We start from the raw sequence: 17,649 nt of genomic DNA on the forward strand, positions 1-17,649 counted from the left end.
GGCCTGCCTAAGGTTTCCTCCAATACTCGCCAGCTGACTGGGTGGCCTAAGCTACTCTATTTACACAGAACAGCCTCGCTATGAATAATGCAGAAACTGCCAAGCACAGAAGTGTAGACTAGGCAGTCGGGAAAAAGTTCGGGCTTGCTTTTAGGCGGTCAGGCAAGAAAACACAGTTGGTAAAATAATAGAGATACATCTGTAGTCAGTGATATGCCAGACAGAGAGGTATTAAGCAAAAAGATTCATAGAGACAGGTCGGACGCTCTGGCTGCATCTTTCTCAGCAGTCCACACGATTAAAAACCTCCTTGATACTCTGATGAGTGCATGTATTATCAATTTTACAGACATGCATTTTGAGCAACAGCAGGAATGGCTGCATTGAGAGAGAAGTAGCTGTCATCGCTCAGGATTATAAATGTGGTTTCGGCTCTGCTCAAGGACACTCATCTACTTTGTTATGCTCATATGCCACCTGGCCTCAATCGATCCCTGGTCCTCCTCAGATGCTTTAGACACATGTGAAAGGGAGGGGAGGGAGGGAGAGAGAGTGAGAGACAGATTACATATGTCCATACATCCTACAAAACTTGAAAACAGACCATTTTGAGTTTGTATAGTTACCTGAAGTTGAAATATTTTTTCAGTGGGTAAAACAAACCAATCAGATCACAAAAAAAAAGGAAATATGAGCAGGAAATAGATAGAAAACGAAAGAAAGATAATTCAAACACAAATAGAAAGTAGGTACAAATCTCATGTCTATTCTGTAATATGGGTATTTTTGCATTGGAACATATTCAAATAGTATATAAAATTTGATTATTGTTGTTCAGAATACCACAATTACATTTAAAACAATGCTGCTGATAATTGTGCAAAGGACTATAATGTGTATAATCCCTTATGCAAAAGGGAGAAATAAGAACCAAGGACTAATGACCAAAGTGGGAAACAGTATGGAGAGTAGGAGGGTACCAATCCATGTTTGATATAATGCAGCTGTGGGCTGCTGCATGTTTAAATTATAAATCTAGAGTTTGTAAGGAAACATCAGATACTAATCACATGTTATCAATGGTGCCCTACAAAGTCAGAGTCACTCCCTGTGAGCAACAGAAGTTCTTGAGGGGAGATTTTGATTTTACACTACAACTTTCCAACTCCCTCGACAGCTATGGAAGGGGAGCTTTGAAAAGCGCGCCATCACTCTCCCGCTGTTTCTGTCTATATCGTCTTATGCTCCCTTTCTCTCGAATGCTCTCCTCTGTACCCAGCCCATCCCCATGTCATCTGTCAGAGAAGAGAAATCAGAGATATTGAAATCAAGCTATAATGTTAAGTGACTCAACACAGACATATCTCCATTGAGTCAAAAGGTCTTAATCACAAAGAAAACAATGGAGGGCATATACAGGAGGGCAGGGTTTTACAATGCAGCCCTATTGCAGCAGTAAATAAGAAGTAGTCCTCATGAGAATAATATTGTTGTGTAATACAATTCCATGAGGGGCTTTAACAGAAGAAATATGGGATAACCAAGAGGGGACAAAACATCTATTAAAATGTCACAGCTTGAATCCATGAAGTGATATGCACGTCATTGTTTATTAAATCTTTAGGGGAGGGGAGTAAAGTATATTCTTGATTTATCACCCTCTTTGGCCACCGGATTCCGGAAGCTTTTCGCTTGGGGAACTCCATTACTGCTCTACGAACAGAGGAAGATGCAAGGGTCATTTCAATCCAACAGAGTACGAAAATAAGTGCCAAGGTTTGGGTTGAATTCATTTTTTATCTCTGCTGATAATCACCATTTCAATGAATAAAAGAGAGTTCAGACTCCACACACTTTCATTCATTTATCATCTCACATGCGACCATTAACACACACAGGAACATGAACTCTGCTATGTTAGAACACATTATTACCACTTGGACGAGGCAATTACAAGAGCTACATGGACCATTTTCATTAGTGTCCAAATAATGAAGACATTTGACAAGAAGTAGAAAATTTCATTATAAAAAAAATCATCAACAACTGGGAATTTGCTACAATATGTGTTTAAGACGCATGGAAACATATTATCTTTCTGGTTTCCCTGTGAACTCGCATAGCTGCTTAACTTTATTGCAGTTCAAGGAGAGTTCTGCCTCTACTCCTTAACAGCAAACATCCATGCTATTGATTATTTGTTTCCCTTTTCAAGAGGTTTTGTGGAGAGGGAAAAAATATCTGAGGTGTTAAATCTTGGCTTCAGATGAGGTGTTTTTCCAAAACCCATTTTTAGCTTCTAGCTAACAGTCTGCAAATAGAGATACTGTTGTTCAAGGATATCATGAGTTCATGGACATGCAGTGTCTGAAGATTACATCTTTATGCAGCAACTTTAATCCATGCAAGTTTCCCCAAAAAAATTTGTCCTTGGGTTGTGTCAGAACTACATGCCTACAACATCCACCAAAAATGTTCAACACAACCCTTTATTCAGCTTTATAATTGCTGTTTTCAAATGCTTTATTATCATAATCATCTCTTAAAATGTGGGGATGGTGTGTATAATGAAGCATGTAAAGGAAATGTTTCTGTAAAACATTGCCAAGTTATCAGCTTGGAGAAAGTCTGTTATTTTATCCACATTTCTGATCTAATCTGACTTTTGTCATGGCGGAGTGTTCAGGATGTTAGTAGTCATTATCGCTATTGCATTCATTTGTATATATATAATTACCATAAATGCAAAATACATTGAATCAAACAAGGCATATGTCTGACTCCACTGTCTGTTCAACGGCTAATTTCAGAAAGTTATCACTGCTCTTGACTTAGTGGGCAAAGAGTGAAAGGCTGACCGATAATGTTTGTAACTGAGGATTGTTTTTTTTTAAGAGCATAGGATCAAATCCAAATGTAAAGAAACATTAGAAGAAACAAAGCAGTGTGAGATCAGTCTTTTAATTATGTCAAATGTGGAAGAAATCTGAATTATTATGCATGGGGCCTTGCTGCACAGTGCTGTATATTTCTAATCAGTGATACAAATGTTTCTATAAGCATTTTTCCTGAATGAACAATTGAAGAACTGGAAGTCTGGCTTGAATACAATTGTCAGATCACAATTAAATGATCATCATCGTACTATTGTTAAAACCGGTTGCACTCGACCTACAGGATGTACCGGTAGAAAGTTATGGGTGCTGTTCGGGAAATATAAGGCAGGGAGGTCGAGAAATTGAAGAAAAGGAAGGGCTGAGGAGGAAGACAAGGTCAAGAGGAAACGCAACTTGTCATTTCCCTTCTAGGTGGTCAGCTATTGTCCGTCCGGTTCCCTAATTGAACAGGGAGGTGGAGGACTCGATGGGTTTCTAGTTCCGGAGGCCAACTCTCTCGACAGCTCAACCCCTAAAGGAATAAATACAAGAATGGTGTGTGTTTGTGCGTGCCTGCTTTTTGTGTATCTGTCAGTCCTGATGATCTACCACATCAGCTTGACTAAAGGTTTCTGTCCGGGATGATGCCCAACACACACACACACCCACCCACACCCACACTCACAACCTGCCGCATTATGTTTGGCACTTGTATGGCATTTGGGAGTGTATTTGCACCACTGAATTCAATCAGGTCCAAATTATTGACACTAGTCCGATGTGCGACGCTGCTATTTACAAGGAACCAACAAATAGAAAAAATAGATGACCTGCTTTGGTTTTACCGTATTTTGATTCTCTTTCTAAATCCACAGACACACACACATGAAATATCCCTCCTGCCTTTTCCATAGTGTTATGCCAGAGTAATCGGCTTTAGATAATGTTTGCAAGTGGATGGAATTATCTCAAATCAATTACAAGGCCCCTTTAATTGTCTTTTAGTGCACATTGTAGTCTAAAATCTCCAATCTGTAATTAAAACCAAGGAATGGAAAATCTCCACCGGTTCAACACAAAGCACAACTCACCGAGACCGACAGAAAGTTGCTTTTGGTTTTCCTGTTCCAAAGAGACAGGCAACAGTCTGGCTTACCTGCCAAATCTACCAGGATCACAAACAGACACTCTGGAGAGACTAGATGAGGAGCAGAGAGTTTATTGAATCCTGAAGGAAAAGGACGTTCACTCTTTTCGTTTTTTAAATACAGGAGTTAAAATAACTGCACTTAATAATGTTAAAGATAGCTAGTTTGGTTGCTGAAGTGTTCTTATCTTGTCTTATCTACCATACAGGTATTGCAGATTTCATTTAAGTGTTCCAGTCAGTTGAAGACGATAGCTAAAGGACAATTTCCACCTAAGCAATATGTTGAGCATAACGCCCTGGGCATCAAAGGGCACAGAATGTGTTCATCCACCCTCAACCAATCCCCTTCAAGCTATTGACATGCTGACTTTTAAAGCCCAATGGGCTAAGCACTGCCATCTTTAGAGGAAGCCAAAATTGCCTTTGCATGCCCAAACACTATTTCATTCCTCACTCACGCTCACTCCATTCCAACGCTTTCCATCCATCCTTTCATTTCTCTGCTCATGCTTTCACTCACAGAGCCTGCAAATGGGAAGATAGCTGCAGCCCCCACCGGTCTCACTCCATCTCATTTCTAGAGCAGTAAACAGCTGAGAAGAAGACAAGACGCTTGTGTGAGTGTGTTTGTTTGTGTGTGTGTGTGTGTGTGTGTGTGTGTGTGTGTGTGTGTTTGTGTGTGTGTGTGTGCGTTTGAATTAATGGGCAATAAATAAGCACACAGAGTAATTATTCAGGATTCCACCTGTGTTTCCGGGCTAATGAGGTGGCGGTTAATTGCTGGGTCCGGACAGCAGCTCTTTGGGACAGGCTGGCAAACAGAGAAGATGTGAGCCGCAGAGGAGGTGAGGAGTGAATAACACTTAACATAAATGGGAATGAGAGTAAGAGGAAATATGAGCCCAAAAAGCAGGTCAGACGTATGGTCTATGTATTGGATTTTATGCTCGACCATGCTTGTGTCTCTCCCAGAGAGCATCTTGGGTGAAAACAGTTGATTTCCTTTATTGGATCAGGGGTTTGAGCGTAGAGTTTTCCTTTTTCTCTCCTCTGAGGTTTGTGGCTCTGCTTTCTCATTCCTCCTGAGTTTGGGCTGAGTGATTTCAGCTGGTGATGAGAATCCCTTTTAGTCTGTCCTAATCTAAACTGTGTTGATCACTGAGTCTGTGTTGTAATCAGTGTGACCTTCGTCACAACAAGTGGCCTGGCAATCAATGATAAAGCTAAACCAAGTGCATCACGCAAACAGTGAAGTCAGGATCCGAGAGGCTTTTCTGCTATTTTGCAAACAGGAGCCATTTGTCTGCTATTTTTCTTCTGCTGTATTTCAAGCGATGCAAGCAAATGACCACCTAAAGAGTCGCTGGAGTGGATGAGGGTGAATGCATTTCAGTGATCAGGTTTCATTAAAGTTTGCTGGGGAGGGATGGCAATGGGGGGCTAGGCGTGACCAGTGCCTGTTGAAACTCATCAAGGTTATCAAGCATTAACAGTAGGCTAGCAAAAGTAAGGGGCAGCTTAGTGAGCTGAACTTAGTCCTTTAGAGTTGTTGTCTATTCGCCCAGTCTAATGGCACACAATATGACTTAATATGACCAAAATGTGCAACTTTTCAGCTCTGACCTAAAGGAACAGTATGATTTTCAACACAGTTGGTTGAAGGCCAACTGTTAATATTGATTAAGTGATGATTTCACCTTTTAGTCAGCTAAACCTCAATATTTGAAATATATAATTTTTATATATTTTAATAATATTTCTTTACATTTTCGTCAAATCCAAACCATTACTGGTGTACTGTTGGCATTTGACAGTGCAATAACTTCTTTTGTTTGGAGGTTGGTGCAATTTTTTGTAATTTATTAATTCACATATTGGGGTGGTCTGACATTGAAGGCCACTTTATGCAGTACCCATATATTCTTCAATGACAAGCTTTTGTTCTGGAAGACATCAGCTTGCTTTGCTGAGAGCGCGGAACTAGTGGTGGAGAAAAAAGAAACAGGTGAGGGAGTGCAGGGAGGAGGTAGATTGAAATCAGCAGTGCTGCAAACACTCTGGCACTTTGCACTCAATTAGTATGCCTGACAGCACTATGCAACGGCAGCTGGATTCATTCTACACATGCATGTGTTGTGCTCGCCCAGAGAGAGCATACAGCTGAACAAAGAATTGCACAGCCTTCTCCTCCCACCCTGTCCATCCCCTCTCCAGCTTGTTTTCTCTTCGTCGCTCTCTCGCGATGCACAGAGAATGAGAGCAGGACAGAAACAAATTCCTCGTACAGCGGCCCCTTACACAGCATCTCTGTCTGAGTTGGTTCCAGATGAATAAGGCAGAATACCAAGTGGCCCACTTATATGCTGCGCAGAGACAAATAGACCAGTCAATCACTGCAGTCTGCTGCTGAATAACAACTGCTCGCTTGTGTGTGAGTTTGTGTTATGGGTATGCGATTGGGGGGTATGAAACAAGTTGTTTCACAATTGCATGTGTGAAAGGACATAGTTGTACAGTTGTGTGCATACACCTCCAATTCCAACTGAATGTGATTTATTTTTCAGTGTAACACCAAATGAACCACATGCTTCTACTGTCAATGAGAATGTAAGAGAAGAGGCCATTTTAGAAAAAGGTATATTTGATAGAAAACATGGCTGGAGAGTACTCTGGCAAATGTGTCTGTTGAGGCAAAGTCTGCAGACACTAATGTAGAGAGGAATGCAACAAAAAACTATTTCAGAAGCACGAGTCCCTTCCGCCAAGCTCAGCCTCATATATCAGTCCCCCCACTCACCCACCTAACACACACACTTCACTTATCCGAGTGTAATGCAGTCAGCCTGACAGTGCAAATTGACCGACAGAAGAGGTCACTGAAGAAGTGCAGGCTATTCTATTAAATAACATGGAAACTTCTCCACGTAGATTTGAGCCAATGTTCTTGATCCAAAAACCTACTCAGCCGTTGCAGTACAAACTGTTGCAATGCTCTGACCTCAGCAGAATAGTGTTGGGACATGGTTTTTGTGCAAACCAAAGGCCTCCTTTCAGTGAAACTTGTTACAAACATGCCGCATGTGCTTTTGTGGACTCAATCCCCCAAGATGCCACAGGTTCCATTGATCTTACAAAGTCAAGGAACTCAGTCTCCCAGAGGATGTAACAGGATGCTGCATGTCCTGGGGTCTGGGCAATATCACACAAAGGTGTCAAGAGCCACCAGGGTCAACTCCTATTGGTCACTCTGGTCCAAGACCTGTGAGGTCACCGGGGCCAATATAAGGAGAGGTCTCCCCAAGATCTTTCTCTCTTTCTACAATCCTTCGAAGGCCAGCAGGCTGTCCAGCCTCTCTTCTCCTACATCGCTAAGGGGGGGGGCCTGGCTGATCCAGCCTCTTTCTCTGTCCAACCCACAACCGGAGGTCAGAGGTGCAGCTCCCCTGCCCACACTCTTCAAGGAAATCTCCTCGCTTTCAAGCTCTACCAAACTCCTCGTAGCGACACAATGTCCTGCAGGAAAACTTCAACCAGCACCTGAGCACACGGCTCGACAGAATCGCGAATGCAGAACTCTACGACCACAAAGCCAGGAGACGTCACAGAACTGCAAACTGAACAGCAACTTCTTTAACTCTTTCCCTCGGACTGGTAACATAATCTGGGCTTAATAATTATACTACGCTAAGCAAGACTGTTTATTTGATTGGTGTGTGTTTATAAGTTTGATATATGCTGTGATGTTGTAGGTACAAGTTAAATGAAGGTTAATGGCAGTTAGGCTCGCCACAGGCCAAACCTCAGAAGAAGGGGGGGGGGGGGCTCTTATCTGAGGGACCATTTTTAAAGCATGCTAATTTACATTCACACACACACACACACCTCCTAGTTAGTTAGTTTGATTGTTTAGTAACTTGTGTTTTTATACTTTATTATGTTCACAATAAATGTTCTTCTTTCACAAATGTTCTGACATTAATATTGCATAAGTGAATCGTGCCAACCGTTACACTGCTAAGAACTCCATAACCTTCATTGTTCATTATATAATCTTTATGGTAAAATATTGAGATTTCTAATTGAACTAGATCTAAATGAGACTGATCTTAATCAATAAATTGGCTATCTTTTCCCTTCTATGAAGAGTGGTGCCCCGCGAGAACTTTAACCAGTGAAAGTTATGATATTTAATATTAATATTTTAAATATTAATGTTTTCTATTTTATTTTGATAACCAAATCTATTGAGTGCCTAAAGGCACACCATTCTATGGTAAATCTTTTCAAGCACTATTGCACAACAATAGCTACATATACAACTTCACAAATAGTGAGCAAAGTGCAGCTTCTTCCCCTGATCCATGCAAGGCAACGGCATTAACCCTCGGCCATGTTGATCACATCCAGTATAAACTATCTGCTACTCAGACAGCTTGGCTTCCTCAATATTGCCTTTTCCGAACTACCATGTCAGATGGATGCACATCACTAAGTAATGTGAGTAAAGCAGTTTACAGTCCAGTACAGTCTTGTGATGGGGGCGGGGCTGAGAGGGAGCTCTCAAAAATAGTTTGTTGACTAGGGAATTAAGGAGGAAAGAAAACATCTACTAAAAACATCTGCATTTTTTATGATACAAAGGAGAGTAAAAACATAGAATTATGCTTTAAATAATGCCTGAGAGAAGTCCACATCTGCAAATTACTGAATATGGCCTTAGCCTCTTCAGATATGTCAACCAAAGCAGATGACATTAAAGTAATCCAACTTTAAAACCAGCATTTCATCATGTCACCTTCCTTTTGTCCTCTGCCCGTCCCTCTAGCAACTGTTCCTTTAATAGATTTAGAATCATTCCAGAAATTCAAGGATTCATAGCTGGGCTAAATTACTTGATTAAGTGAGTTTGATTATTGGAAGGCTTTTATTCTTAGCAAAGAAGAGCAGTCTCTGTAACAGTTTTTAGAAAATAATGTGACACTAACACTCCATTGAGACGAGGACTAATGGAGCTAATGGCTCATTCTCCTTTCCAATTAGGCAACTCTAGGATTCAATAACCTTTCAGAGGAAAAATGTTGCACAATAGAAGCTTCCCTGTGTATAATATCGCCTCCATTCTATCGTGAATCAGGATTCATAAATAACAATTGTAGCGTCAATAACTCTGACAAACCTTTCTAGCCGGAGTGAAAAAATGACTCTGAGCTTATAATGAAATTAGACTTAGGCAGTGAAACTTGACTGCCGAGTTAGTCATTGATACTTTATGGACCACAAAGACTAAGACCAGTCAGTTTCACAGGTCTGAATATTTCTATAGCAGGTATATCTTTTCATTTGCGCGGTGTAGTCTTCAAATGGACACACAAACCTACAACAATCTTAATAAGTCAGTGGTGATCACTCTCTCCAAGATTAATATTTTTTCTTTGATGACAAAAATTGAGGTCAGAGAGCATAAAAGGTATGTGTGGGCAACAAATATGTGCCTGGCTGGTTGGTTAATACAAAATGTGCTTGACTGTACTATCTAAATGTATGCACCATATTTTCAGTGTGGCAGCTGAATGAGCGACAAAGAGGGTGATCATATGGCAGTTTGCTTCTATATGACTCATTTGAGTGGCCTTATTTCTGCCTCTTCTTTTGGTGACACACACATATTCTTATAAAATATTATTTATGAAGCTAAACAGAGATGCGACCCATACACCTGCTCATCCCGGTCTCATTCTCATTATGCATGCAGGCACAGACAACTAGGATACGAGCTATATGGTATATGTGGCTACTGACAAGAAACTACACAAAAAAGAGGGACTAAAGCCTTTCAACACTCTCCATTTCACATAGCTAGAAGACACATCAAGGGCACATGACAGAAAACAGGGGAAAGCTATGGCGAGCAAGAGACTGTAACCCTGTGAACTGGGCTGGATCAAACTCTTCATGTCATTTGTTTCTATTGCAAAAACAAAAATGATGCAAAATCGGCAATACTGGCGCATCGATTTCATGAATTCATAAATTAAAATGCTTCCCAGTATATTAAGTCCTACCTTGCTTTTCAGATGAGGTTCAAGGAAAATTCTCCGATAGTTGACGGTTTGTGACAAATGTTGATTCATTTAAAAGGCTCAAAGATAGAAGGTTGCCTGTATGGCAAAGAGCATTGAAACGCAAAGATAAGAAAGAGGAAGCGAACAAGCCAAAAGGTTCAACTCAGAGCTGGCTGTTAAGGTCAAGAGATGAAATAAAGTCTTCTAACGTAGCAAGATGGCAGATATGAAGCCAGGAAGGAAAGCCTGAAGATGTGCAGCTGCTGTGAGGAAGGAAAGAACAATGCAACCATAGAAACCAACTTTAGCAAAACATGCACACTCCGACAGAGGCTGACACACTAACACTTTTGGGATAAAATACATAATGTATGCAGAAATGTATTGGGCTTTGTAAATATGTATCCTTCCAGCTGTTTAAAAGTTATTTACTCATGTTAAATTATCACTTAAGTTAAGAATAACCTTGGTTTGGTTTGTCTTATTTCAAACTGGCATCATTTGTCAATAAGTAAGAAGTGGTGGCTGTTCTCTCAGACATTGTATATGTGTGATATTTTAGTGTGGCAGCCCCTCAACAAGAAAACATTGCACATGAAGAAGACCAAGAGGAGCTAGGAAGAGTGGACTTCAACTTGCAGCCCATTTAACATATTACTCATACTGCATGAACAGAAACCAAGTGGATGATGAGTCTGTGTTGATACTTAATCATATTCATTAGTTTGAGATGATTTGGACTTTATGTTTTAACAGGACGGCCTGTAGTGCAGCCTGCTTGAATGTTTATTTTTCTCAATTGCAGTTATACAATTCATTTGATCCGGCTGCTGTTGAAGTCCTTCCTTCCACACACACACACACACACACACACACACACACACACACACACACACACACACACACACACACACACACACACACACACACACACACACACACACACACACACACACACACACACACACACACACACACACACACACACACACACACACACACACACACACACACACACACACCTCCTATTTCTTTCCACAGAGCCCATGTTGCTAGGCTCCCTGGTGCCACGCACTTTCAACTGTCATCTGTGAAACCAGCACGGTTAAACCGCTAACACTCCCCATCGGCAAAAGCCCACTGCCGGAATCAGCACTGCTCTCCTCTCTCCATCGTTTGTACTCCTCTCGCAAGGAGCTAGGGATCTCTCTGCTTATCTCAGCAAGGCTGTCATGCCGACAGAGCAGTTATTATCGCCTTCTCCTTGCTTGAGTCTTTCAAGAGCCAAAGGAACACCTCCCTAATCAGCCCCTGACTGTCATGCCGTCATATTCTGTGTAGCTAACATGGCAGCAACGTGACAACGGCATCGGCACACAACAGTCACAGATAAACTTCATAACTTCATAAATGAAACATAGGGTGCTTAAGACAAAACAAGAAAGGAGAATGTGAGGGTGATACAGCTTAACTAAGCACACATCACTTAATAAGCAAACAAAGACTTATGAAAACAAGTCTATTAGCCTGTCACCTGCCTTGGCCCCTGTTTAAATCAAGCCTGTGAGGAGATCTGAATGCTAATTGTACACATGCTCTACCTTACACCAAGCTAAGCTCTGATACATAAGATCTTAAGCACTGAAAAAATATTATTTATATTACCAAATCATGTTATCTTTAAATCTTGAACATTGCTAATGAAATGAGACAGTACACTGAACACCTAACACAAGGCATATCATTCCACTACTGACAAAATAAATGTAAAACTTACGCTAAATGTCAGTGAGTTAATACATTTTATTTATTCATAAGCACATTTCTAATATTCAGTAATCAATATTTGAAAGATGAAGTCTGTTGAAAGCAGCTGGTTCAAAACAAGGCCACATGTACGCACTAACCATCATCTTGGAAAAGAAGCAGTTAAAACCACTGAAATAAACAACATCACTGTAATATGGGTATTTCACCCCTTCTCCAAACCTCCCTGCTCTTACTTGCCACCAGCCGCCTAGCAGGTGACCACATGGCAGGAGACCGCTAGGATTTAAATCCCCATTTCTCATCACGGCATGTTTCTGCAGTGCCTCAGCAGCTGAGGAACCAATCTCATGGCAAAGTCAGAGTTGTAAAATCTGAAGTGTTACTAGGAATAATATGTGAGTAAAATTTATAGACCATTACAGAGTAGTCCATGTTGAGTGCAATGTTGCCTACAATACTGATTGTCAAATATTGGTATTTAGGTGTAGTGCTGTTAAAGCTGCACATGGCCAGATGTGTATGCATGCAGAGATACAACTGTCTTATCAGCTTAAATGACAAATTAAGGCTGTAGAAGAGTGCAGCATCCCATTTCCACTAATTGAGAGCCTGAAGATCCACACCAATGATCACCTAAAGCAAATGAGCACTTGCGAGAACACTGGATGCACCAATTATGGTTACCCAGACAACATGAAATAGGACACATAGTGCTGTGTACCTCAATTACTTTGATTAATTGAGTAATGGGAACTTTCAGATGTAGTCTCTCACTGCCACTTCAACAGCAGAAGAGCAAAGTGTCTTGTGCAGCTTTAGAGAAAACAAGCACCAGGAGCAGCATATATCTGACCCTGCAAATATCTACCAGCAACACTCACTCCAGCCATACACACTTAAACCAACATTAACGACAAATCACTTACGGTCATTGCAGAATGAGCCACCATAGGACGTCATCGTGCAGTCGCAGGTGAAGCCCTCCCACTGCTGGAGACACACCCCCTGATGGTAGCAGGACTCCTCCGTACAGGTGGTACTGGGTCCTGAGGGCAGGACCAAAGCAACAGTTCAGAATTTACTCAACAGTCCCAAACATACATGAAATTCAAGTAAGGGACCAAGCATGGTGCACAGAAACCAACTAATGAGGAGTGTGGCATAGTATCTAAAGCATTTTCAGCTGAGCCAGACACACAAACCCCTCAGGCAGTGCTGCTGGCTGTCCACTTCTCTGGGTAGTGGCAGCTAAGGAGGGTTTGTAAGGCTCTGTTTAGGAACATTTGACATTTACATTCAAGCCCCCCTTTCATGTGAAAGGTTTGGTACTATTAGCTCTGTACACACCAAAGATAACCAACAACCAAAGTGATGCAAACCGTTGAGCATTGGTGGCATTGATATTAAACCTAGGAGTTAGGATGGATTTGTCATGCTGCTCTGTGTTGGCTGGATGTGTCAATAAAGAACAGTTACCAACTACCCTTCTGGTCCACATAAGCTACAGCGTATCAAGGCCCTGTCACTCTGTTACTAATTTATTTCTTTAAACAGAAGAGTTATCCATTGCATATTCTACCTACTGTTATCCAATCATTGTTTGTGTGAAAAGCGTAAAATAAATATCATATTTCTAATTATTGTGTGAAAAGATCCAGTTACGAGAACTAAACTCAGTAGCTGCTCATCCATAGACTGAAAATGATTTTATTAATGTTGCTTAGAAATGTATTCAGATTATATCTGACATTAATTCAAGGTTGAAACCCTGTGTAATCGGAGGACATGGGGCAAATTTGCATTGGAAATTAATGTTGTTCGAGGTGATTGCAGTTCAGCATCTGTGCGTGAGTGTGTGTGTGTGTATGTGAGTGTTTGTGTGTGTGTGCGTGCGTGCATGCGTGTTCAGGGGAAGGCGTGAGGGTGCTCTCGCCTGTTGTTCCCTCCCATGGTCATGGATGGATGAAGACATTTAAATTGTCAATTAGAGACTCCACCGCTGTAATTTATCAGTGGAATTCCAGCCACTTATTGAGATAGGTAGTGTGACAGACTGCCATGAAAACTTCCTCACATTGTATATACTATTGACCCAAAAGGTTTCATCACTTGAGCTGACATGATATGGAAAATAATTGATCAAGTCTTTGCTCTAATTGACTCTGTATTATTATAGGTTAATACTATCTAGGTATACTACTATCATTGTTAATTTTCCTTTCAAGAAAACCCTATTTTTAAATAGCTGCTTTGAAAATAAGATAAAAAGTTGATTGGCAGAAAAAAGATTAGGATGCAGATAAAATCTAAGACAAAAAAATTGTGTCTAAAAATAAGCATGTGTGCTAACTCTCTTGTTGGCGGTGGTGAGGATTCTCATTAAAATCTCAATTAAACACAAACATTTCCAAAGAGCCATCATTCATTGCCAGACTCATTTGTTTCCACATAGATAAACCAATATCTCACTGTGCCTTTAACAAATGGCCCAATTAAAAAAGCCCCCCCCACCCCCAAACCCCTCAAAAAATTAAAAAAAATAAAACTCAAAACAATAAACAATCCATGAGAGCATTTACTCACTTTGCTCTCGCCCAAAATGTTAAGTCAAATTGAATTATTTTTCACTCAGCTTGTTCTATTAGTATGTCTGAACCACCTTATTGCCCCATTTATTACTCACTAATAAAGGGCCCCCCTGAGGCGCTAATTAAGCACACTGTAATGCTTAATAAAGTAATGTAATCACTTCCACTGCCTTTTCTTTCAACTATTGATCGGCCAAACTCTGTATGGCTTCCTGATAACCTGTTAGTAGGTGCCTCAGGTTTGTTGGAACATAAAACTCCATGTGCCACGTTAGCTCCAAACGTTCAGGAAAATACTGGATACTATACGGAGGGGGTTAGCCTGACATCACTGTAAAAGACCACTGTGGACACAAATCTCCACTTCCTGGCTGCTGTCTACTGTTTTTGGGACTCGCTCGCTGTGTTGCAACCGAGACTTCTGTAAGCCACAGTGAGATTTCCATCAGCGCTGTCTGACTGCATATGCTGAACATTAGGATTCCACAGTCAACTGTTTTTATAGCTTTTCAAAGTCACGTCATAGCCTTTTTATCACCTTATTACTGTTACCTTACCTGGACTAAGGATTTTAGTCATCAACATCTGAATCTTAGGTTAGAAGACAAAAACAAAGCGAGGTCCTGTGTGCATTAGGGAGCCTCAGAGTAACATCGCACATGTTTAATGTGAAACTGTTAAATCCAGTTTTGAATCACTGTGAATAGCCTGGTTAGTTGGTTTAGGAGGGGAAATTAAAATTATTCTAAGTAGGAAGCGATAGACAACTTTAGCTCTTAATATTGAACAGCAAAAACTTTTTGGTAACTGTACTTTAAATACTGTACTTTAAATGCTCAAGTACCTACTGTTGTTTTACTTATTGCTACATCATATTTATATTAATGGAGATACAGTGAGTCAGCAACACACATCTTGTGTATCTTCACTTCAACTCTTTTGGTCTCAGTCTCCTTCCCTTTTCCACACCATGTTCTTTGCCGGTAATCATCTGCTGAGCTAGTACAGAGGCACAAGAAAAAACTCTGTGTTCTGGCCTTGGTCTGTCCTTAGGACTACGCAGCAGCCACCTCTGACCACTCAGTATTCCCAGTCCTCAAGCAACAGTGACCTCAGAGCCAAGTCAGGAAGGATGTTGGCAGTGGTCCATCCGCAGAATAACACTGCATTTTAGGAGAGTAATCTTAAGGACTCCTGCACAGCCAAAGGACTAGCAGTTGATGGAGATGGATTAACTACAATACTATTGCTATAGTTTTAACTACGTTATGTGATGTCAGCCTTTGGCATCTTTAGTGTAGGGTGAAGAATACTATTCTGAATATGTTTATAGTAAAAATTCAGTTTTTGATGTTTTCCTGCAATATCAGCAAGGGAATACATTTGCAACAGCCTCAGGTTGTGGTGACCTACTATTTGTCAAAAAGGTCCACCGATTCTATAAATGCTAAATTACACATGCTCAGCTCCATGGCACAATAATGTTCGCATTCATTTCAGGTGCCTGCAGGAGTCAATATGAAAGCTTAATGTAGATTTAAACTGTCTTTGGAGCCAAGTAATTGTAGTGTCTAACTGTAGGCAGGTAATAAGGCTGGCAGCAGAAGTAGTAGTATTAAGGATCAAGTGAAGAAGGCAAAGAAAGCACAGGATCAGTGCTGCATTGAGTCGGCCAGTGCAGTCCTCAGGGAAATCAAGAATGTGCTCTCCAATGCTCAGTATGCCATTGAGATGTGTGTGTGTGTGTGTGTGTGTGTGGGGGGGGGGGGGGGGGGGATTAACTACTCAACACAGGAGCCATGTAGCTGGAGACAGGACGGTGAACTGAGCGCAGCAGACATAAAACACAACAAATGCAAGATTGATGAAGAAAAAGCCAATGAAGGTGGGGGTGTCGCTGAGATTAGCCACACTGACAATACTGTCCTGAGCTGTAAGTCTGGGCTTGGTCACTGGTGTATATCAGGCAGCTACAGACCAAATGCACCGTCTTACTGTACTGGCATCTCTGCACAGAAGGCTCAGTGCAGGTGGAGGCGCAATGTGTAATCAGACCACAGAGGGAAACAAATCCAATTTATAGATACAAATAAAAACTGAAAAAGGTAGAGCAGCTATTTAAAGCAGAGAATAAAGGTGCCATGTAAACATTGTCCTTGTACTGTATCAATGTGTAAAATCACTTAAGAACGTTTTTATCTTTTTAATTAAATTAAACTACTAGTATTTGTAACAGTAAGGAAACCAAGAACTACTTGCTATTATATCCATCTCTTCACGACAGATTGAAATTAAATCGTACAAGAGGCAGATTGCTGCTGCACTCCTGACTTGTTTTCCTTATGATTAATGTCATGTTCTCCAACTTAGCTATCCTTAATGACAATCAGTATAAAGTTGTCCTCGAAAACACAACATTTGAGCTAAAGTTATGAACTGTTCCTGTAGGTGATGGACAGCTGCTTCCTCCACTCACCATCGCAGCCTCGTTCCACCTGACCCACCCTGTGGAGGGCGTCTGCGATCAGGTCGGGGAGTCTCCCATTCAGGTCCACGGAGGCCAGACAACCTTGGTACCCATCCCGGGACGCAATGAGCTTGGGCAGATTGCTGTACATGTTCTTCGTCACGCCACCGATGTACAGCTCCCCTGCAAAATACACAAACAGAATCACTTGTGAAATTTGAAAGATCTTAAATGTTTCAAAGTTTAAATAAAATATAGAGTTTATACAAAAACCAACTAGTGTCTGTTGTTCCATTTAGGGATTGAGGTAGAAACAAAACCAGTTGCTTGTTTTTTAGGTGCCTGGGACCACAGAGAGCATGAAGTTTGCAGGTGTGTGTGGTGTCTTCAGCTTTCAGTGAAGCCTTATTTACTGTACTTTTCATTAGTATGATGCAGAGTGGATCCTGGCCCATGATCTTGCTGCCCATTCTTACACATAATGTGTGTTTTGCTCCTGTCAGTGTCTGAGCCCCGGGGTGACACTGTTTGTGTTTTTTAAAGCTGAATGCATTCTCAAAAATGATGCCTGGCAGCAGGCAGATTTGTATCAAGCCTAGCATTGTTGGCATAGCTTTCACTTTGCTTTGACTATATGGATTTCTAATAGAGTGTATTACACTAATTAATTCACTATTGAAATCTCAAGTGTCAAAACAAGAATCACCTTGATTGTGGGAGAAAGTACAAATGAAGC

The 17,649-nt window shown here is 41.0% G+C and overlaps 1 protein-coding gene across 4 annotated transcripts in view; it reads right to left on the bottom strand.

The window, feature by feature from the left end:
• Nucleotides 1-17,649, bottom strand: part of nrxn2b (neurexin 2b) — a 598,599-nt gene that overhangs the window by 238,147 nt on the left and 342,803 nt on the right. For all 4 annotated transcript variants that reach the window (XM_062384235.1, XM_062384230.1, XM_062384231.1 and 1 more), the window contains 2 exons: nt 16,923-17,096; nt 12,785-12,904 (listed from right to left, as the gene is read on the bottom strand). In XM_062384235.1, the coding sequence (XP_062240219.1) occupies nt 12,785-12,904; nt 16,923-17,096 (294 nt within the window). The remainder of the gene's footprint in view (nt 1-12,784; nt 12,905-16,922; nt 17,097-17,649) is intronic.

The sequence above is a fragment of the Platichthys flesus genome, chromosome 24 (genome assembly GCF_949316205.1).
Source record: "Platichthys flesus chromosome 24, fPlaFle2.1, whole genome shotgun sequence".
Classification (NCBI taxonomy): domain Eukaryota; kingdom Metazoa; phylum Chordata; class Actinopteri; order Pleuronectiformes; family Pleuronectidae; genus Platichthys; species Platichthys flesus.